The sequence below is a fragment of the Bos indicus x Bos taurus genome, chromosome 14 (assembly GCF_003369695.1).
Source record: "Bos indicus x Bos taurus breed Angus x Brahman F1 hybrid chromosome 14, Bos_hybrid_MaternalHap_v2.0, whole genome shotgun sequence".
Taxonomy (NCBI): Eukaryota; Metazoa; Chordata; class Mammalia; order Artiodactyla; family Bovidae; genus Bos; species Bos indicus x Bos taurus.
Genome location: NC_040089.1, coordinates 62,386,173 through 62,408,898, shown reverse-complemented (window position 1 = coordinate 62,408,898; position 22,726 = coordinate 62,386,173). Strand labels below are relative to the sequence as shown.

Below are 22,726 nucleotides of genomic sequence, written 5' to 3'. Positions count from 1 at the left end.
CTCAATCCTTCCCAGCATCGGGGTCTTTTCCAATGAGCTGGCATCAGGTGGCCAAAGTACTGGAGCTTCAATAACAGTCCTTCCAATGAGTAGTCAGTGGTTCCATTACCAAAAGCCTTTTAATTCTACTATGGGTCTGTTCTGCATATGCACCATGTGGCATAGTCTGGTAGTATAGTTTATTTCTTAAAGCATGTGCTATCTTCCAGTTAAGAGAGAGCAATGGGGATCAGCTTTACACTCCTGCCTGAAATAATGCCCCAACAGTTGTTTTTCAAGTTTTGACTTCCCTCCAATCTGTGTGCTGCTGTTTATTTTTCAGAATTCTCAAGCAGTTCCTTTCTTAATTTTTTCCAGAGTTATCAGTTAAAGAGATACGATTATCACTGGCCCTGAAGTTCTTAGGGAGCTTACAAATTGAAATACAGCATGCACTTAACAGACAAGAAAGAATACTAGAGTGGGTAGCCATTCCCTTCTCCTGCGGATCTTCCTGATGCAGGGATTGAAAACCTGGGTCTCCTGTACTGCAGGTGGATTCTTTACCATCTGAGCTACCAGGGAAGCCCACAAAACATCCCTTACCTGTACTTTTTCTGAAGAGTCTAATAATCCAAGATCCAGGATACTATCAGCTCCATTTTCCCTAAAAACAAATAATATTCCAGGTAACTGAAATTTCTAGAATTTAGTGTAGAGAAAACCATATGCATTTAAATTTTTAAGACTTTATCAACATACTTGTTTTGAAGTAAATAAGTATCTAGGACACTTTACTAGTCTTAATGCAGTTCTAGGAGCAGAAATGTCAATAATATACACAAAGATACTACATGTATGATCCAAGACAATGAACTAAAGGCTATCCGATTTAAGACAAAGTAAATGCAGTCTTCATAGGGGGACTGAAATTTGAGCTCAGGGAAAACATTGTAAAAGAACAGGAAAAAGTTCAGAAGGCAACCACAATAGGAATCAAATGTTCCAGTGTATTTAACTGTTCTAGAATACTAACAAATTCACTGTTCAATCCATAAAGGCAGGTGAAAGCAGTCAATATTCTGTATTCTTGTATTCAACAGAAAATACAACTAAAATAGCAACTCTTACATATATTTACAAATGTCTTTCCCCTCCCCCCAAAAAAGGCACATTATTTGCAACTTTTTATATAGCAGGCTAAGCTATACTCAGATCAGATCAGTCCCTCAGTCGTGTCCGACTCTTTGAGACCCCATGAATCGCAGCACGCCAGGCCTCCCTGTCCATCACAAACTCCCGGAGTTCACCCAGACTCACGTCCATCGAGTCAGTGATGCCATCCAGCCATCGCATCCTCTGTCGTCCCCTTCTCCTCCTGCCCCCAATCCCTCCCAGCATCAGAGTCTTTTCCAATGAGTCAACTCTTCGCATGAGGTGGCCAAAGTACTGGAGTTTCAACTTTAGCATCATTTCTTCCAAAGAAATCCCAGGGCTTATCTCCTTCAGAATGGACTGGTTGGATCTCCTTGCAGTCCAAGGGACTCTCAAGAGTCTTCTCCAACACCACAGTTCAAAAGCATCAATTCTTCGGCGCTCAGCTTTCTTCCCAGTCCAACTCTCACATCCATACATGACCACAGGAAAAACCATAGCCTTGACTAGACGGATCTTTGTTGGCAAAGTAATGTCTCTGCTTTTGAATATGCTATCTAGGTTGGTCATAACTTTCCTTCCAAGGAGTAACCCTCTTTTAACTTCATGGCTGCAGTCACCATCTGCAGTGATTTTGGAGCCCAGAAAAATAAAGTCTGACACTGTTTCTACTGTTTTCCCAACTATTTCCCATGAAGTGGTGGGACCGGATGCCATGATCTTTGTTTTCTGAATGTTGAGCTTTAAGCCAACTTTTTCACTCTCCATTTTCGCTTTCATCAAGAGGCTTTTTAGTTCCTCTTCACTTTCTGCCATAAGGGTGGTGTCATCTGCATATCTGAGGTTATTGATATTTCTCCCAGCAATCTTGATTCCAGTTTGTGTTTCTTCCAGTCCAGCGTTTCTCATGATGTACTCTGCATATAAGTTAAATAAACAGAGTGACAATATACAGCCTTGACGAACTCCTTTTCCTATTTGGAACCAGTCTGTTGTTCCATGTCCAGTTCTAACTGTTGCTTCCTGACCTGCATACAAATTTCTCAAGAGGCAGATCAGGTGGTCTGGTATTCCCATCTCTTTCAGAATTGTCCACAGTCTATTGTGATCTACACAGTCAAAGGCTTTGGCATAGTCAATAAAGCAGAAATAGATGTTTTTCTGGAACTCTCTTGCTTTTTCCATGATCCAGCGGATGTTGGCAATTTGATCTCTGGTTCCTCTGCCTTTTCTAAAACCAGCTTGAACATCTGCAAGTTCACCGTTCACATATTGCTGAAGCCTGGCTTGGAGAATCTTGAGCATTACTTTACTAGCGTGTGAGATGAGTGCAATTGTGCGGTAGTTTGAGCACTCTTTGGCATTGCCTTTCTTTGGGATTGGAATGAAAACTGACCTTTGCCAGTCCTGTGGCCACTGCTGAGTTTTCCAAATTTGCTGGCATATTGAGTGCAGCACTTTCACAGCATCATCTTTCAGGATTTGGAATAGTTCAACTGAAATTCCATCACCTCCAATAGCTTTGTTCGTAGTGATGCTTTCTAAGGCCCACTTGACTTCACATTCCAGGATGTCTGGCTCTAGGTCAGTGATCACACCATCGTGATTATCTGGGTTGTGAAGATCTTTTTTGTACAGTTCTTCTGTGTATTCTTGCCATCTCTTCTTAATATCTTCTGCTTCTGTTAGGTCCATACCATTTCTGTCCTTTATCGAGCTCATCTTTGCATGAAATGTTCCTTTGGTATCTCTGATTTTCTTGAAGAGATCCCTAGCCTTTCCCATTCTGTTGTTTTCCTCTATTTCTTTGCATTGATCGCTGAAGAAGGCTTTCTTTTCTCTTCTTGCTATTCTTTGGAACTCTGCATTCAGATGTTTATATCTTTCCTTTTCTCCTTTGCTTTTTGCTTCTCTTCTTTTCACAGCTATTTGTAAGGCCCCCTCAGACAGCCATTTTGCTTTTTTGCATTTCTTTTCCATGGGAATGGTCTTGATCCCTGTCTCCTGTACAATGTCACGAACCTCATTCCATAGCTCATCAGGGACTCTATCAGATCTAGGCCCTTAAATCTATTTCTCACTTCCACTGTATAATAATAAGGGATTTGATTTAGGTCATACCTGAATGGTCTAGTGGTTTTCCCTACTTTCTTCAATTTAAGTCTGAATTTGGCAATAAGGAGTTCATGGTCTGAGCCACAGTCAGCTCCTGGTCTTGTTTTTGCTGACTGTATTGAGCCTCTCCATCTTTGGCTGCAAAGAATATAATCAATCTGATTTCGGTGTTGGCCATCTGGTTATGTCCATGTATAGAGTCTTCTCTTGTGTTGTTGGAAGAGGGTGTTTGTTATTACCAGTGCATTTTCTTGGCAAAACTCTGTTAGTCTTTGCCCTGCTTCATTCCGTATTCCAAGGCCAAATTTGCCTGTTACTCCAGGTGTTTCTTGACTTCCTACTTTTGCATTCCAGTCCCCTATAATGAAAAGGACATCTTTTTTGGGTGTTAGTTCTAAAAGGGCTTCTAGGTCTTCATAGAACTGTTCAACTTCAGCTTCTTAAGCGTTACTGGTTGGGGCATAGACTTGGATTACTGTGATATTGAATGGTTTGCCTTGGAAACGAACAGAGATCATTCTGTCGTTTTTGAGATTGCATCCAAGTACTGCATTTCGGACTCTTTTGTCGACCATGATGGCCACTCCATTTCTCCTGAGGGATTCCTGCCTGCAGTAGTAGACATAATGGTCATCGGAGTTAAATTCACACATTCCAGTCCATTTTAGTTCGCTGATTCCTAGAATGTCGACGTTCACTCTTGCCATCTCGTTTGACCACTTCCAATTTGCCTTGACTCATGGACCTGACATTCCAGGTTCCTATGCAGTATTGCTCTTTACAGCATCAGACCTTGCTTCTATCACCAGTCACATCCACAGCTGGGTATTCTTTTTGCTTTGGCTCCATCCCTTCATTCTTTCTGGAGTTATTTCTCCACTGATCTCCAGTAGCATATTGGGCACCTGCTGACCTGGGGAGTTTCTCTTTCAGTATCCTATCATTTTGCCTTTTCATACTGTTCATGGGGTTCTCAAGGCAAGAATACTGGTTTGCCATTCCCTTCTCCAGTGGACCACATTCTGTCAAATCTCTCCACCATGACCCGCCCGTCTTGGGTTGCCCCACGGGCATGGCTTAGTTTCACTGAGTTAGACAAGGCTGTGGTATACTAGTGTTGCTGTATCCAGAAATGAGGAAGAGGAATGAAAATGTAGTACATAAAAGTCAAGAAATGAAAAATAGTTAACAGCAAAGAAAAGAAACTTCTAGCAATAGTCTTTGGCTTGGACCATTCAAAAGCTCTGAGACTGGTAAATAGCTAGAATAAATTAAACGGCTGTTTACTTCAGGATTTAGCCAACCCACTTATCCATTTCTAGGACCATATCTAATCTTGAAGTTCCTCATTCAATATCATGACTAGGAGGAAAAAAAAAAAACACATCTTCATTTAAAATAACACTTCAAAGCCTCAAACTGGATATTAGAGTAGCCCCAGGATAGAAGGGCACAGATTAAATGTATCTTCTTGTCACTTTAACCTGTCACTTGGGGAAAAGAATGGTAAGTAATTTAAATTAGGTATTTTTAAGTTTTATATTAAAACAAATATATTGCACAATAAAAGCAAAGATTTGCATGATTTCCAAGATAAATCAGGATGCCTAAAAGAAATTTCTTATTTACTACAAAGACTCAGGGATTACACCCAATTCCTTGAGGTATCTGGCCTTTGCCATTAGAGGTATTCAGGTGGAGAACGAGATGTACTTCTTATAAGTTAATTTATAAATAAGGTTCATAAAATTTATCTTCAAACCTAAAGTAACTGCTAAAATTCAACCCTTCTAGTAACATGTGAAACTTGGCTGTCTCACTCAGATTTTTAAGCCATCTCCTAAAATTAAAACCATTCAAGTCTTGCACTATTTAATATAGATGATAAGATATGTGAACACCTGTATCCTAAAAATAAAGTAGCTAATGTTTTTTAAACTAAAATGTCTTCCCAAATGTGCGTATTACCGTCCATGTGCAATAATGAGTTCCATGGCTTCATCTACTCTTGCTCTCAGAGAATCTTCACTTGCTAGAAGCAGCAGCAGCTGAGCTGGGGATAACTCCAACAGCATGCCAGTGATTTTACTTGCAAATGCCTGTAAATGACAAACAAATGTTACTTGCCTCTACTCTCTGAAACCTCTTGTCTAAATTAGCAATGTTTTATCAAGGGGGGAAAAAAAAGGAGAAAATATAAGAAACTTGGATAACAAACTAAAAAGTTTCCAAAATATTTTCTAAGTGGAATCTATGAAGAAGAGAAAGGGAGGAGACATTAATTTTTCTGATAAGGAAATTATTAATTAACCTGATAAAGGACATCTATGAAAAAGGCCACAGCTAACATGATACTTGATGATGAGAATTGTAATGTTTCTTCCCATTTGACATTGTACTGCAAGTTCCACTTAGTACAAGAAGGCAAGTAAAGAAAATAAAAGTAATCCAGATTGGAAAGAAGAAGTAAAACTCCTTTTTTACAGGCAACAGATTCTCCATGTAGAAAACAATGACAGATATCTACAAAGATGTCACTAGAACTAACAACACATGAGTTTATTTTATGAGATTAGAAACTTAATTATAGAAAACTTTGGTAAGGAATAAGTAGTCTATGCATTAGCAGTCTTATTAAAGTTAGTTTAATATTTATTTGTTGACAAGCCTTTTTAAAAGACTTCTGATATTCATGAGTAAACATAAAAATACTCAAGGTCCTTTTTTCCCCCTTCTTCATCAGAGGCCTGGAAACATTTTTTTTTCATTTAGTGTAGGAAAAAAGAGAGGGAAGAAGTGAAGGAAGGAGAAGCAGAAAGAAAAAAGATGCCCATACTTAAGGCTAAGGATTTACTGAAATGTAACTTATTTATTGTTTTATTATTCTTTTGCTCTAATATGTACATGTAGTTATGTACAAACACAAAAATGAAAACTAGATTATGTTTCATATTATATGAAAGAAACCCCTGACAGAACATTCAAAATAAAACCTTCCTGTCATATTTATGGAGTGACATTGTTCAACATGTTCCAGCTACAAGCTGATAACAAAGTTAGCTTTAAAAAGCAACAGTAATTTGTACAAATAAATACAATGCACAGACAATTCCTTAGCATAAAAGGAAATTATTAGGTAGAATGTTAACCTGGCATATGTAGTAAAATAAACATCAAGCTATATACAATTACTCTCCAGTAAATGTTGCTTCTTTCCCTCCTAAGCTTCCTTTTTTGGCAGTCCTCAAATCACAGTAGCTGACAACTTCTTAAGATATCAGCCTTAATTCAAAACCTAAAATGGCACAGCCAGTTAAGAGGTAGCCAAGCACGCCATACGTACTGGTTGCATTGCTTGTACACGGGGGTAAAGTCTCTCTCCGAGCGCCTGACGATGTGCCGGCAGAGGGTCAGGGTCATCACTAGGATTTCCTTCAGAGGCTGGTCTGAAGGGCCTAGTGTCGATGGAAAGCTGTCTTCTAAAATCCCTGAAAGATGAACAAAGCTATGATGACTTCATTTCCCTTGTCTGCAAGATGGAAAATATCACTGCGACAAAGTGGGAAACCAGAGCATATAGTTAGCTCCAGTTATGGTACCAGGGCGGAAGAATGCCTAAAAAGAATGATGCTTGGAAAATAAAACTTATCTAGATTTTGCCACTTAAAAATCTGTAAGTCTGCAATGCATGTATTAATTTGATTTTAAGAGAACAGGACCTTTAAATACCAGAAGTCAAGAGCCCACCCATATTTCCTGGAAATTTTAAGACAAAAGTAAAATGCCACTCATTCTAACATGTGAAAAACTGAACCTTTTAAATAATATAATTGCCACAAGCTAAAATTTTTAAAACAAATTTAGGAACTTGGGTGATAAATAAAAAGCCAATGTAATTTCAACTGCCCCTGGGTTTTTAAAGCAGAACATGTTAACAGTTGGTTAGACTATTTTAGTTAAAATGCATCACTTATCCAATTATTAAATTTCATTTTCTAAAAGTTCACAATTGAGACTCTTATTTTCAGGCCTAGCTCCAATTCCTCCAAAACGATGGTACTCAATAAAAGATACAAAATCACCTCACCTATCCCGATCTCTCCGAGAACCTGCTCGCAAGCCGCTACTCCTCCTCATTTCCCTTTCTCTCTCTCTTTCCCGATCCCTCTCTCCTCTGTTTCTTAATCTCTGCATTAAACCTGGAAAAAAGCGAAATACACTTTGTTTAGATGAATGTAAATGCAACTACTTTAAATGTTAAAAGTCAATGCGAGGAAATGAGACAACACAGTAAGAACACGACAACTGAAGATCATTCTCCTTAGCATCTGTGTTAGTGCCTTTCTGCTATTCTCCCTATGGTTTTGAGTGTTGGGAGTGATTCTGTAGAATGAATTTATCTCCTTGTCATGTCAGAGCTGTGAAATAAAATGTAGCAACCAGGACTATGTTAGTTTCAACATAAACAATGCTGATATTTCTTACATATTTGAGTATCTTTTTTATTCTTAGTTTTGGGCATTAAAAGCATTTAAAGACACTCGGCTATTACTCTTTTTAAAACCTTAAGCGCAAACCAGGGTATGGTTTCCTAATGACTGTGCAGAAAAATGATTTCTGAAATGTCATGACTTCCCTAGGTTTCCTCATTCACATTTTACAATTTTTTAAAAAACTGTAAGACTATAAAAAGTCAAATGGTTAAACTAATAATGAAAGGCTGGGGTACGCCCCCCCATCTTTTCATCCTTAATTCTTTCCAGAGCTCATTCAGCTTCTATGGTGCAGTTTACAGAACCACAGTAAGATACAGCTATAGCCTAGGTATTAATAAAACACAGGATTCTGTTAGTTAACTCCTTCTCCCTCAATTAGTGGATCCATTCACCTACGAGATTGACAATTTCCTTACATGAACCCCGAGTTTCAACCTTTTGTAGTTTTCACATTTTAAAATACACTATCATAATCTTGAAAATCAGGTGAGAATCCTAACCCCAAAGTGGTGATCATTCAGGAGTTAGAACTTGCACCAGGATGTTAACATAGAAAACCTTATTACCAAAAAACAAAGTCTTGTTCAATTAAACAGTGAAGTTAGTGACATAGCCAATTTACCTTTGGTTGCAAAATCCACCTCACTGGAGACTGGTAGAAACTGTGCAAATCATACTTTAAAAAGCACTGTTCTAGGTAACAGCATTTTCTTCTCAATATCTGTACTAATTGGGAAATCCTGCAGTTTGCTCTTTGAATTTTTATATTGCCTTAAACCTCCCATTTCCCAAACATTAAAATGGAGATGAAAAACTCAATCGTACAATCATAACCATTTATGAAAATGAATGTGGCAGTAAAAGAGCCAACTGGTAAGCTGTCAATTAGAGTAGTTTTAACAAGGTTAAGTAATTGATCTAGAATAAAATAGTATAAAAGAATAAATATAAACTTCTCCAACTAAACACACATGTAATGTGTGTAAACCATGTGTAAACCATGTGTAAACCATGATCATCGTTTCAATCAAACAAGGAAAGAATTTTTATGAGCTTGTTACCTCTAGAGTACTTACTTGTATGAGTGCCTTTGTTGGCATTTTGAATACAGTCTAAATTTGGCAGTTTTTCATTTGACAAAAAAGCTTGTGCAATGGCTGTATAAAAGCTTCGTGCTACGCCACTGCCCTCTCCTGGTTCATCCTTAAATGTGACTTTTACTCTGTGTACAGCCATAGGTGTGGTAGCACATCTTCGACCAAAGTGATTGTTAAGTTGCCTCATGGTCTGCTGAATAAGAAGATCTCTATCCCGATCAACCTATTGAAATTCAACAAAAAGCAGTAAATTCAGTGCTGGAAACCACCTTGACATTTTTCTGTGTAAAATCTGAAACTAATTTTTGCTTTTCCTTGACAGTTGAAATAGCTATGAAGTATCTGGGTTCTCAAGAGCTTATATATTCCAAATAGGACTCTAAATCACACAAGAATATCTTACATTAAATCAAGATAATTAGAACATTTTCTTAAAAGATCTACCAGAACACAGCAATTCATCCAGTTTGGGGATATAGCAAGATAAATTGCAAATAGATCAAAGTGTGAAATTTTTTTCATAGCAAATCCTTAAAGAAAAGATAGGATATTCCTTTGCTATAGAATACCATAGCAAAGTAAAAGAAAAATGACAAACTGGTAAAAATATTTGCACCTTCTATTATCAACAAAGATTCATGAATAGTGTATATGTATCACTTAGCGCTTCTAAAAAAAAAAAAAAACTGAGGAAAAAACAATAGGAAAAATGGGCAAAATATGTCAACATACATAATAGTTACCAGAAAAAGCAGCAGCCACGGTACATGAAATCTATATAACAATGTTTAACTTTGATCAAAATAAGAGAAATACAAATTAAAATTATACTGCCAATCAGATTGGCAAAAATCTAAAAATCTGACAACAAACTGCTGGCAAGACTTTGGAGAATCAGGCACTCTTGTATTGATGCAGAAAGTGCACAAATACACAGACATTATGTAGGAGTATTTGCCAATATTTAACAAAATTATATATACACATGCCCTCTAACCCATATCTAGGATTCTATCTCAAAGACACGCGAGCCAAATAGAGAAACACACATAAAGTAATTCATCACACCACTATCTGTAACAGCAAAAGCACACCACTATTTGTAACAGCAAAAGACTGAGACCGGAAACAAGCCCAAATGTCTATCAACAGGACACCGGTTGAAAAAAAAACTGATAAAGCCATAAAATGTGGTACTAAGACTACTAGGTAGTTAGAAAACAGAAAGCAGAACAGAACATTTCTCTCTCTATAGCCACGATTTTCTCTCTAGGATATACTGTTAATTGGAAAAATCAAGATGGAGTAAAATGTGTAACATTTCACTTGGGGTGTAATGCTCGCAGTGGGGAGTGAGGGACAGAGATGAACACATATACATGATTATGTTTTTTAAAGGTGGGAGGGAAATAAGCTGGGGGTGGGGGATCAAAAAACAAACAAAAAATCCCAAAAGGGGGCAGGGGGAACCCAAAGTAAAGAGATAGAAATGTAAACTAGATTTCTCTGAATATAAACTTCTTCTACAGAGTTCACTTTGCAACTGTAGATATTTTACATTATGAAACAAAACAAAATTAAAAAAAAAAAAAGGACAGCAAGCCCTAAAAAATGAAGGCAAAATGAACCAAGACTGTAACTGTGTGGAAATAAGATGGTAGGTACGAAAACCACACAACAGAAATCATCTCAAGTGACTTTAAAACAATGTAATTTGACTACAATCTCCAACTGGAAATGCTCTAAGAACAAAAACTGCAAGTAAATCTTAACTCTATTTTCAATACTCGTTTTGTTAGTAGTAGTGTTGACATTACGATTCTAAGACTGCTATTTGCATGCTGTGGTATAAAAGCAAATGAGTGATTTTAGCGGTGTTGCTGGAAAGCTGGATATTATCAGTTCAGAAGAAAGGAAGACTAAAGGGTGAAAAAAAAACTTGTATTTCTAAATCTTAAATATGAAATGGGAGTATCAGTGTGAACACATGGTATAATTTTCTTATTTTTTTAAAGAAGCATTTCCTAGTTCTATCCACTAAAAGGCCTGGAAACAATGACCAACCCTATAGGCAGTGAACAATTTAAAGCCCAGATTATAATCTCAAAATACAATTTCCTGTTAAAAGGAATGGCTGATTTAAAGACTGTGACAGAAAATACCAGAAAATGAGACACATAATAGTAGGGAAGATATCAAAGACTGGATGGACTCTCACTACAGTGAGAGTCTCACTTTCTCAGCTAAAGAAAACACTGTTTGAGCATCAATGAAATGAAGCACATTAACAGTTTAAATCTGTGTATTCACGATACTTAAACAAACCCACTGTTCCTCATTACATTGATAATGGGAAACCAACTGCCAGAGATACCCACTACTCTAAATTCGGTGACTACCATTTTCTTTAAATTTTTAATTACATAGTATGCATCTACTATTTTTGTTCTCAAACTTTATATAAATACTACATGTATAGTATTGAATAGTATACTATATGTATATTATAAGAAACTCTAAATACCTTTACCTCTAGTGATAAATCTCTTGACTGCTGATTTCTCAGTTTTTCCATTTCTCTACGGAATTTTGATTCTTTTACCTCAAAACCACCCAATTCAGTTAGGATCTTTAAAAAGAAAAGGAAAAAAAAAACACAAAATGAAAAAAACCCATAAATATATGACAGAACTATTCTCTGAATATGTACTTATCAGGCAGAATAGAATGTAAAGTGTTCAAAATACATACTGATCCAGGTTCTGCTCCAACATCTTCCATGAACACCCGGCCAAATAGTTCTAAAGAAAGGCGCCAACGTCCTAGCAGCATATCATGGGAAATTACCATTCCCATGAAGCTACACTGTGGCCTGTGAGAAATTTAAGGGGAGAGGAAGAACAGTTTAGCCAATTCTTAAAAATTTCCTTGTTTTTGGTCAATAACAGTAACTTACTTGGTCTTTTAATATTCTGAGATCTTAATTTATAACCACATACTATCTAATGGCGAATTTTCCTGTAACTACTTGTTCCTTGCAGAACTTCTCATTTTTACTCTATTATTCCTTCTGTCCTTTATGTAAGGATACATCCCCAGGCTGCCTCCTTATCTTCATCTTTAATTTACCTCCTCTCCTTAAAGTCCCGTGTCCATCTCCACTGGGTGATTCCCAGAACCCTTTAGTTCAAACTTTCACAATGGACCAGAATTTCATTGCGTGAAATATATCCACTTCGATTACACTGAACTCATACTCAAGATTAGTAAAACTGAGCATGACCTCTTCACTGCAATGACACTGCCTCCTAATTTCCTTCAAAAGTACTGTCTATTTTTCTGTTGCACAGACTTCAACAAATTTTATTCTTCCCTTGGTTCTTCCAAAGTGATCAAGCCCCTCATGAGTTTCTTTTCTTACCCCATGGTTTCTTTTTCATCCCCAAAGACAATATTCTACTTCAGTCCCTTTTTCACCACTAGCCAGAATGAATAATAGCTTCTCTCTCTACCTCTAAGTTCTCTCCTTCAGTCTATCTGCTTCTACACTTTCTAACCATCTCAGTTCAAATCATACTGTCTCTAGGAAGCTGGGGCCATCTCAGTCCATAATTCTTGTTTTTTATGGTTGTAGATTGCTAGACTGTGTATATATGATGTACATAGTTTCCTAAACTAGCTCAACTCCTCCTAAGCAAAAAAAACCCAAAACCCTGACATTACATAACCAAAAAACCAAAGAGCACAAAACAGTTACTAAACAGATCATTAGGTGATGAGCCATACTGAGTCACACTATATACTAGGGCAAATTTTTACTGGGAAAGCAAAGAACCTATCCTCTTACAAGAGAATTACTAAGTGTGAACTTGGTAAAGGAGTGAAACCAAGCAAATGTGAAGGTCATAAATCTAGAAACTCCTTTTTTCACACGCCATCCTCTCCCCTCAACCACCACATCTGAGCTCCTGCTAACAAGCGTGTAACTGGCAATTTGATGTGGATATATACTTTAACTCAGCACTGAACATTAAAAACAGAGTCAGAATTTCTTCAATAAACAGAGAAAATCAGAACACCAATCAGTGACAAAACAGTCACAACCCCCTCCCCCAAAATCCAGAAAACTTAATATTTTAAATATCTGATTATAAACTAGGGAAACAAAAATAATAACATTTCATCCTATTATTTATATACAAATGAAATACATAGATTATAAATTTCCTAAAGAAAAACTCTTATAAAAATTATAGTAGCCATAAAGGAATAGCACAGAAAAACTGCCTTCACTTAACAAATACCTGAAAGATGTGAGAGGTGGCCCTTCACTCTCAGTCAGCCCTATTTCTGCCAGTAAACTGCTTTTCAACTGTGCCGCGAGGTCATGAGCAGATGGGCCTGGCTTTGAACTCTCAGCTTCCTCTGGCACCACAGTCTGTTCTTCTCCTTCCTTTTTTTGACGATTTTGCATGTTCATTACATTTTTCAAATTGGCAGCGTAAGACATTTTAGTTGGAAGAACCTATGAATTTTTACATTTAAATGTTAGACATTAAGAACAAATTGACTATAATGTCCTTTTCAACTTACTAATATTCAACAGAAATCACATGGAAGTTCAATAATCCCTTTCTGGTACTTCTAGTTAGGAAGATGCAACCTATTTCTTGTCTGATTCCCACAGCTGAGCACCAATTCCATGCATTTACCACAGCAGCCTTAGAGAACTTTAAAACGCATCTTTATAACATTTATGGTTACTTAAGTGTCTTAATGTACATCAGATCCTCCCTTGTCACTTAGATAATGAAGAAAATTCCATTCAATTCCATTCTTCTATATGCCTGCTCTTAAACATGTTATTACTTTTTCACTGGAGAAACAGGACAGTGTAATTTCAGGCTCAAAAACTAGATCTGTCTAGGCAGTGCCCAGGAGATAGAATTTTTTAACAAATATTAGGTATCATTATTAATATTACTTTATTTATTCCCATTCTAGATTCAAAAAGAAAAGTTACAAGTCAATATATATGCTCATATGTGCAAAAATTTAAATATTCAGTAGCATTACAACAAACGACCCTGAAATAGGTGAAGCACAAAATGAAACTACCATTTTATAGGTGCATTAGCCTGACATACAGCAAGCCTCAAAGCAGACTAATAATACTGTTGAATTCATAAGGAAAGAATTTCTGATACTTCTATTTGGCTAAATACAATATTCTGAATTAATGCATTTCCAAAAAACTGAATGCCTGGATAAGTGTTCAGCTTACAAGCATCATACTGCAATGATTTTTTACTATCTTACCTCAAGGCAGTTTCTATCCACTGTAACCTCCATTAAGCATTTCCCACTGCTGGCAGATGAAGAATAAAGACCCTGACTTGGGCGGCCAAAAAGATCCTCCTTTCTAGCATTTGGCTGGAATTTTAACAAAAATACTACAGTTACACTGAACACTTAAATAAGTTCAACTGAAAAGAAACCTTAAGGTAGTTCCTTTAAATCACCTGCAACAGATGTGGCTGATCAGCCAAAGGGATGGCTTCAGCCAGAGGCACTTCAAATGGATTTGGGGGTATACACCCAAGGAACGTCATGGAGTCGGAGCGTCGGAAAAACGGATGGCTTTGGCCAGTTTCTGCGGGAAGAGAGTCATCATCCTTATCATTCAAAGTAGCACCTAAACACGAAGAGATAAAATGTGTTTTTTTTAGAAAATTACCTATTGGGGAAGGGTAAAAGAATTTTCATCTGCTCAATCCAAAAATCCTATTATCTCTTGATAAAATTTTAAATGTCACTCAAAAACAACAGTCTAAAATTGTGTTAATATTTTCAAGTGGTAATTCAAAATACTGGTTTTAAATGGTTACAGTGATAAAATTTAAGTGTATTTCAATATAATAAAAACTTGCAAAAAGTATTAGCAGTAACAAATACTGTTCCATTTTGCATTGGGTGGACACCTGCCACATCTACCTCTTAGCTCCCTGGAGATTCAGACCTGAATATAGCCAATTTCCTGAGCATATTCAGGATCTGGCGCACTGATGACTCCAAAAGGAGGAGAAAATAAGGAGCTAAAATTTAAGCATTTGCTTACTTCTAAGTTCTGCTTCCTCTACAAGCAGATAAAAAGAGAAATGTCTGGGCAACTCAAGTAACCCAACAGGAAATCAGCCCACCAACACCAACTCCCATTAAAGGAATAAAACTTTTGTCAGTGCTTACAGTATGCTGTGAAAATAACAGTGAGCTATGGCTGGGTTCTCAAAAAGCAGAAATTAAAGGAAAGCTGTCTTTCCCAGGGTTGAATAAAGTAATAAAGTACAAGGTGATATTAAATAACAGGTAAGTGGGCCGCACTAGAAAAATATTTTAATTCTACTTGAAATAATATCAGAAAACTATGAAAGTGCAGAAGGTCCCAAAATTTCTCAAATTTGGGATATTTTCTCTCTTTTAATTGCATTAACTGTTAAGTTCCAATGAAATTTATGAGTTCCATTTTCTTGACACACTATTTTGCAGCAATATTAACAAAAGTTCTGCTAAAATTCTATTTAAATGTATGTATTACCAACACACGTAAAAGTAAACATAAAAGATGCAAAGGAGAGATACAAAATCAAAACAGAAAAAATATTAATTATTAAAAAGTTCATTAATTCTTATTTATGAAGTAATTAATGCAAGAACGTATAAGGAAAAATGGACAGAAAACGCAAGAAACGGGACACAGAGAAGAAAAGAGAAATTCCCACCCAGACAGAAAATAATGAAGTTAAAAAGCTTGAAGGGGAAATACTGAGGCAGCCATTTCTTGAAGTAGGTTAGCAGATTTTCTGTACACTAACTTTGATTGGTGTCATCATCATTTTCATGTTCTGAATCTTCATTATCAATACCAAGTTCCAAGAGTTCTCGTGTCCTTAAAAAGACAAGTGAGTCATTTTACATGAAGTATTTCATGCTGTATGAACAGGAGCAAAGATGGTATCAAAATACTGAAGAGGTCAGTTTAGTACCTAACCAATTTTGATTAGTGTGATAAAAGTTTCAGATTCTAGGGATGGCAGACTGATCAGCCAAATGTACTACAATTACAAAATAGGCTCAAAAGAAGCAAAAGGCTAATCGCATCACGAAAGAGTTGAGTCCTAACACAAACTCAGAAACATGATAAACAAATCGGGACAAACTATCTCAAACATAAAGCCTAAATGGATTCTTAGGTTTCATAATTTAAGTGAGGAGTGGCTATAGAGAAAGGCTGGATGGACTCAAGCTAACCTGCCTACGTGAAATATTCCTGTACTATTTCTCCCTACTCCAAAAATCAGACAGTGTACTAATAAAGATCACACTGATCAAGTATTTCTTATATCAATTTCACAGCAGGTATGAATACCTTTTGCGTTCCAGTTGAGGTGTATCCAATGTTGTCTGCTGATTCATCGCTTTAATCCAATATATAAGTGCTTGAAAAACATACGCCACATGCTTCAGGGAGCAAACATCCAAAACTGGAAGAACATCGGAATGCTCATCATTATGAGACCTCATTAAAGACAGAGCGTAATTGAGGAAGTCACCTCGAGCAGACATCATTCCCTGACGGGCACTAAGCAATGTGGCACGTCTACAGGGATAAAAAAAATACACGATGTTTACAAAAAGAACACAAATATCAAATTTACCACTGTTATAAACATCCAAAATCACGAACTCAGACTATCCATAAATAAAAGCTAATTACGCCTGGGCTGTACTTTAGAAATAGAATCACTGAGTATTATTTACAGTACTGTACATTTATAAAGGTAAGAAATTCCCATGTCCTTTGGATTGCCAGAAGGTATTCCTTCCCTAGATACAATGGTTCTCAAACTTGTGTCCACCAAAATCACTTGGAAGGGTTGTGAAAACAGCTTGCTGGACCCAGCCCTTAGTGTCAGAAGAATGGGGTGGGACCAAAAATTTGTATTTTTAACAAGCTCTTAGGTGATCCTGATACTGCTCTTCTGGGAACCACACTTTGAGAACCACTGCCTAAAATGACACCAAAAGCAAAAGAAAATGAAGAGCACTAGCCTTTACCCAAATTAAAAAACATATGTCCTTCAGAGAACACCTCAAGAAAGTGAAAAGACAACCCACAGAACAGGACACAGTTTCTGCACATCCTGTATCTGATAAGGAACTTGTATCCAGAATATATAAACAACTCATAAAATTGAATAACAGCTTGGATTATAACTTGTTTTGTTTCAACTACACAACAATTTAAAAGAAGTAACACACGGCATGTATTTCCTCCTTTACAACAGAGTGGGGTCTCATATAATGGCAATCAAAAAACTCTCAATTTCTAGGCTAGAAGGTTTCTGTCTAAACAGACAAAGAATTTCATACCGTCTGCCTTCAAGGGTTCGTAAACTAGCCTCTTCTCGTGCGGTCATCCTTTCTCTTCGAGCTGAGTTCTGAGAAGCATGGAGAGGGTGATTGGGATGTCCTGGATCACCAGCAGATGCTAATGCAGAACCATAACGTAATTGAGCTTCAGTAGAATCCATAATACTGACCATCCAGTTCCAAGTGGGAATAAGCTTTTCTTCTACATAGTTCTACAAAGACCAAACTAAAACAGTTAAAACTACCCAGATAAAGTTAAATTTGATAGTTATATGATATAGACATTTAAGTACTTGTAACATTCACTCCCATCATACTGGAATTCTCATAACAGATGGCCAAAAAATATATCTGAATGAGTAATTTTTCAGTGGTTTCATACCTGTAAATTTACTGCATCTTGGTAAGTCAGCTTCACAGCTGCTGGAATCTGAGAGTAAACTAGGTGATTATACTTAGGAATAAGGCCCATCAAGTCCGAGATTTGTCTGATGACAATGCTATACGCCCTGGCTAAACTGCTTGCAGATGTTAAGTAGCTGCTGGCATTGCTAGCTTCCAAAGCAGCTGCTGCAGCGGCAGCACTCGTGCTGATGGTACCGCTCCGGCGTAGGTTGGAAGGATCGATATAAATCAAACCCGCTGAACTTGCTATCAGGAAAGAAAAGACAACCACAATAAATTAATGTCACGTGCTAACAGTTTCTCTAACACGTACATACGTGAAGTAAAAGGTCAATTATATTAGTAAATATGGCAAATGAGCATTTCCTTTAAGCCACACTAATTTGGGGAGGGGAATGATGAAGGTAAGAATTATTAATATTGTAATGTTCTCACCTAGGGCAATTCTGCCACTGCCTCCCTATGCAGACACGGGCAGTGCTGCAGACATTTTTGGTTGTCACAACTGGGGAGAGAGTGCTCCTGGCATCTAATGAGTACAGGTCAAGAATGCTTCTAAACACCCTACAGGGCATGATCATAAATTAATTATTCAGCCCAAGGTAGCAATGGTGCAGAGACTGAGAAACCCTGCCATGAGCAATAAGTAAATAATTCTGTATTTGAACTCAGCAAAACAAAGAAAAATTATTATGAAATTATTTAATTTGTTCTTCAGAGGAAAACGTGTGATTTTTAAACCTATTTAAGCTCTCTCAGGAACACCAAGTTTAAAGACTTGCCTGCTGGAGTGGATGTGCTAGAAGGCGCTGTGCTAGCTGCACGCTGGTGCTGGGTGTTGCGGACAGCCCACTGCATGGACCGAGGAGCTTGGGCAGCACCATTGGCATGTGAGCTATTTGTGGTTCTCTCCAACGGCTCATCAAGCATAAATGTCTCTTGTTCTATGTCGTCACTCTGACTACTGCTGCTATCAGAATCACTTGAATCATTTGATTGCGAGTCATCTTCAGAAAAGAAGGCAGGAACACTGCTTGCACCTAAATTTTTAATTTTTAAACCAAAACCACTGTGAGTTTGTATTTAAAATTACAGTGTACCCCTCATTTAGGAAAATATATTAAACAGAATGCCAGACTATGTCCAATATTTCACAAAACCCATCATTGAAATATTCTGGAACTCTTCAATGAACCTTAAAATTAATTCATTGTTTAAAAATCATAAAAATGAAACAGAAAAAAGAAAAAAAGAGTCACTGAAATAATAATCTTCTTCACTAATATCTCTGGAGAAACAAAGTTTTAAAAAAAGGGTTAGCCACCCTTGGGAATATCGTACTGAGCACAGTTTAACCAGTTCTTCACACATAACCTTAGTATAAGCAAGAAAACTGCTAGAAGGTAACATACCTGCTTCTGAGCCAGCAGTTGCTGCAGTGACAACACTTCTACGCCCACTAGCATTATCTTGGTTGCTATGGTTACTTTCACTGTCACTTTCTGTTTCAGCTGCTGCTAACAAGTCCAGCTCCATGTCGCTCCCTAGCAAATATATTTAAATAACAAGAAAATAAGGTACAAACTCACTATCGATCAAGACAGGATGATAAGACAGAATACTGTAAGGGTAGGAAGGGAGGGGAGTGGGGCAGAGAGAATTGGTAATACTGGAGTATGCATAACTGCCCACTTAGCAGAAGAATGACCAGGTAAATCATGGTACTCAGTGAACACAGACACAAAATTTGGCCTGCATAGCCTTAGGTGAAAAATATTAGGCAGGAGGACTTCAACAAGTGGACAGAGCTCGGGGTTAGGGCCACTGCTCAATTTTCATCAATTTTACATACTGGGATTCCAAGAAGGGAAGAAGGTTAATAAACATGTGTATCCTTTGTATTTCACTGTATATACACACACGTCATAACATACTAAGTTATGAATTTTCAACATGTGTAGTTTAGTGCATGTCAATTAAACCTCAATAAAGGTGATCCCCAGAAGTCTATCCTATGGCTATTAAGAAGAATGATGACTATGTAGCAAAAAGGCCTACATGAAAAATCAAAGTAAAAAATGTACACACAATATGAATGACACGCATGGCAATGGGGCAGTACAGGGGAGGACTGAAAGTAAAAACACAGCTGTTAGCGTCTGGGTGGGATTATGGGTTGTCTTCCCTTTTTCCAATTTTCCAATGTTATGTTGGTTATGATTATTTTGATTTTCAAAAGACTTTTAAGAAAACAGAAAGTGTAAACCAAATGGTAAATAGAGAGATGATAAATTATTTTATACATGTAAACATATAAAAGTCTATACATTGGGTTGGCCAAAAAGCTTGCTTGGGTTTTCATAAGATGTGGAAAAGCCCAAGTGAACTTTTTGGCTAATCCAGTATTTATATTTATGTATGTAAAATTCTGACAGATACTACAGAATCCCCTGGCAGAAGTATGCTGAACATTTCACTATACATCAAGTACTATTTCCTCTGTATTAATATCTCTTTAAAGGCACCCGGTTTTCTCATACTGAGTAATTTCGCCAATAACCTGCATACCGTCTTCATCATGCTCGTCATGCTGTCCCTCTGCCTCAGCATTTTCTTCCCCATGTTCTTCCTGTTCGTCATGGTGATCCTCTTCTCCAGCCACACCCTCCACCACCTCAACCTAAATCCAGATCTTATTTGTAGACAATCAAAGTACATAATAAACCCACATCTCTACTGTATTCCCCCACAGCATTTAGTAACTAAAATACAAAGATCACTAACTATAGGGAACTGTAACACTAAGCAGTTTTGAAATTTTTCATTTGCTAGCAAAAATTTGGTATCAAAAATTATGCCAACATATCCCGAAGTTTATGATTACTATCCATACCCAGAACCCTAAAATTAGAAATATAAAAACTGTGGGGAGTACATGTTTTTAAACTTCGGCAATTATAAAATTTATATAATAAATACACAGCAGCCTCTCTACCTCCGAATACACTGCACAAAACTACTAAAACTTTTTTAACATGGAGAATGTCTTTTCTGTGAACCCTTAAGTAGAGTTACGTTTATTTCTAATTTCTTATTAGCCAATGAAACAAGGATTATTAACATATTTTAATATGTATAACTACAAATGAGAACATATAACAGAAGTCTAAAAGGTAGAAGCATATACATGTAACAGTGGTAAGCTACCATTAATAAAACTTCTAGTGACTACTTTCCCCTTCCCTCCCAAATAAAAGCCTCTCATGTACCACAGTTAAAACAATTAAAACCACCTCTTCCACATCTGCTGAAACAATATCATCCTGTTCTTCATCTCGGCCACGAACAGGCTGTGACTGGCTGATGCGCCTCTGCTGTGGGTTCCGGATGATGTAGGACGACTGAGACTGACTGGAGCTGTAAGGAAGCAGCTTATGAGCACGCTGCGGCCACCACCCTGACAGACAGTGCAGACCTCGAGGTGTTATTCAACGTGGTTCACAACCTGCTCTTTCCAATCTGACCAAATGTTTCTTGGAAACTGACAATAATTAATCTATGGTATATCAGAAAATGTGTAGCCCCAAAGAAATCATCTGACCTGGTGACTGCAGCCATGAAATTAAAAGACGCTTACTCCTTGGAAGAAAAGTTATGACCAACCTAGATAGCATATTCAAAAGCAGAGACATTACTTTGCCAACAAAGGTCCATCTAGTCAAGGCTATGGTTTTTCCTGTGGTCATGTATGGATGTGAGAGTTGGACTGTGAAGAAAGCTGAGCACCGAAGAATTGATGCTTTTGAACTGTGGTGTTGGAGAAGACTCTTGAGAGTCCCTTGGACTGCAAGGAGATCCAACCAGTCCATTCTGAAGGAGATCAGCCCTGGGATTTCTTTGGCGGCAATGATGCTGAAGCTGAAACTCCAGTAGTTTGGCCACCTCATGCGAAGAGTTGACTCATTGGAAAAGACTCTGATGCTGGGAGGGATTGAGGGCAGGAAGAGAAGGGGACGGCAGAGGATGAGATGGCTGGATGGCATCACTGACTCGATGGACCTGAGTCTGGGTGAACTCCAGGAGTTCGTGATGGACAGGGAGGCCTGGCGTGCTGCGATTCATGGGGTCGCAAAGAGTCGGACACGACTGAGTGACTGAACTGAAGATTTAACTTATAAATCTGAGAATGGTTTTTACTTTTTAGTAAGGCATTTCAAATTGTGTTAATGCACATACTTTTTCGAGTTCTCCCCACTGAAATATTTCTACAATGTTTCCTTTTCCATCACTAAACCTTTCAACTTCCAAAGGCTCTGGTAGCAGCATTCACCCACTAAAGAGAGTTCCTTATTTACAAGTAACCCACTCTTTAAGAGACTTGACTAACATGACCTACTTTGCATCAGCTTATTAACCATTGACTTGCTGATGAGTGTGGGGAAAAAAATAAGTTCAGAAGTACAATTATAAAATAAATCATAACAAAAGATGGGGTGGCAAAATACTGGGTTGGCCAAAAAGTTCAAATTTTCTGGCCAAACCAGTAATTTCACTTTCTTAAAAATGTGACTCGGAAACAGCCAAGAATGGACAGATGTCTCCATTATAAAAGATGTCTAAGATGTCTCTTGTACATCTTAGAAACTTTGCAACTCAAAAGTGTGGCCTTGAGAGCAGCTGTATTGGCATGGTCCTATCTGCGAGTTCACAAGAAATACAGACTCTCAGGCCCCACCCAGATCTCCAGAATCAGCCTTGGCATTTTAATAAGATACCCAAGAGTTCTGCATGCATGTTAAAATTTGAGAAGCACTGTGATAAAAGACACCAGAACATTTTAGTTGCTAAACACTCTGACTCAGCCAACTTACAGCCTAGTTAGGTAAACTATTAAACAAATGGAAAAATGAGATTTAAGATTAATGTTGTAACTAGAATTGAATTGTTTTAGTCTTATCCTATATAACAAGGATCCCCGAACTTCAGAATTGAATGTGGGATAGTCTGAGGTGGAGCTGATGTAATAATAACAGAAATAAAGTACTTAAA

The 22,726-nt window shown here is 37.4% G+C and overlaps 1 protein-coding gene across 5 annotated transcripts in view; it reads right to left on the bottom strand.

The window, feature by feature from the left end:
• UBR5 (ubiquitin protein ligase E3 component n-recognin 5) overlaps positions 1-22,726 on the bottom strand; it is a 137,410-nt gene that overhangs the window by 11,371 nt on the left and 103,313 nt on the right. For 3 of the 5 annotated variants that reach the window (XM_027561404.1, XM_027561409.1, XM_027561407.1), the window contains exons 35-52: positions 20,971-21,094; positions 20,246-20,357; positions 19,090-19,221; positions 18,460-18,717; positions 17,655-17,923; positions 17,273-17,484; positions 16,269-16,499; positions 15,715-15,788; positions 14,365-14,537; positions 14,162-14,275; positions 13,147-13,367; positions 11,594-11,714; positions 11,367-11,471; positions 8,822-9,065; positions 7,337-7,448; positions 6,593-6,737; positions 5,218-5,348; positions 586-646 (exon numbers count right to left, since the gene is read on the bottom strand). In XM_027561404.1, coding sequence (XP_027417205.1) covers positions 586-646; positions 5,218-5,348; positions 6,593-6,737; positions 7,337-7,448; positions 8,822-9,065; positions 11,367-11,471; positions 11,594-11,714; positions 13,147-13,367; positions 14,162-14,275; positions 14,365-14,537; positions 15,715-15,788; positions 16,269-16,499; positions 17,273-17,484; positions 17,655-17,923; positions 18,460-18,717; positions 19,090-19,221; positions 20,246-20,357; positions 20,971-21,094 — 2,839 coding nt within the window. The remainder of the gene's footprint in view (positions 1-585; positions 647-5,217; positions 5,349-6,592; positions 6,738-7,336; positions 7,449-8,821; positions 9,066-11,366; positions 11,472-11,593; positions 11,715-13,146; positions 13,368-14,161; positions 14,276-14,364; positions 14,538-15,714; positions 15,789-16,268; positions 16,500-17,272; positions 17,485-17,654; positions 17,924-18,459; positions 18,718-19,089; positions 19,222-20,245; positions 20,358-20,970; positions 21,095-22,726) is intronic. The other 2 variants (XM_027561406.1, XM_027561408.1) reach the window with 1 other exon arrangement.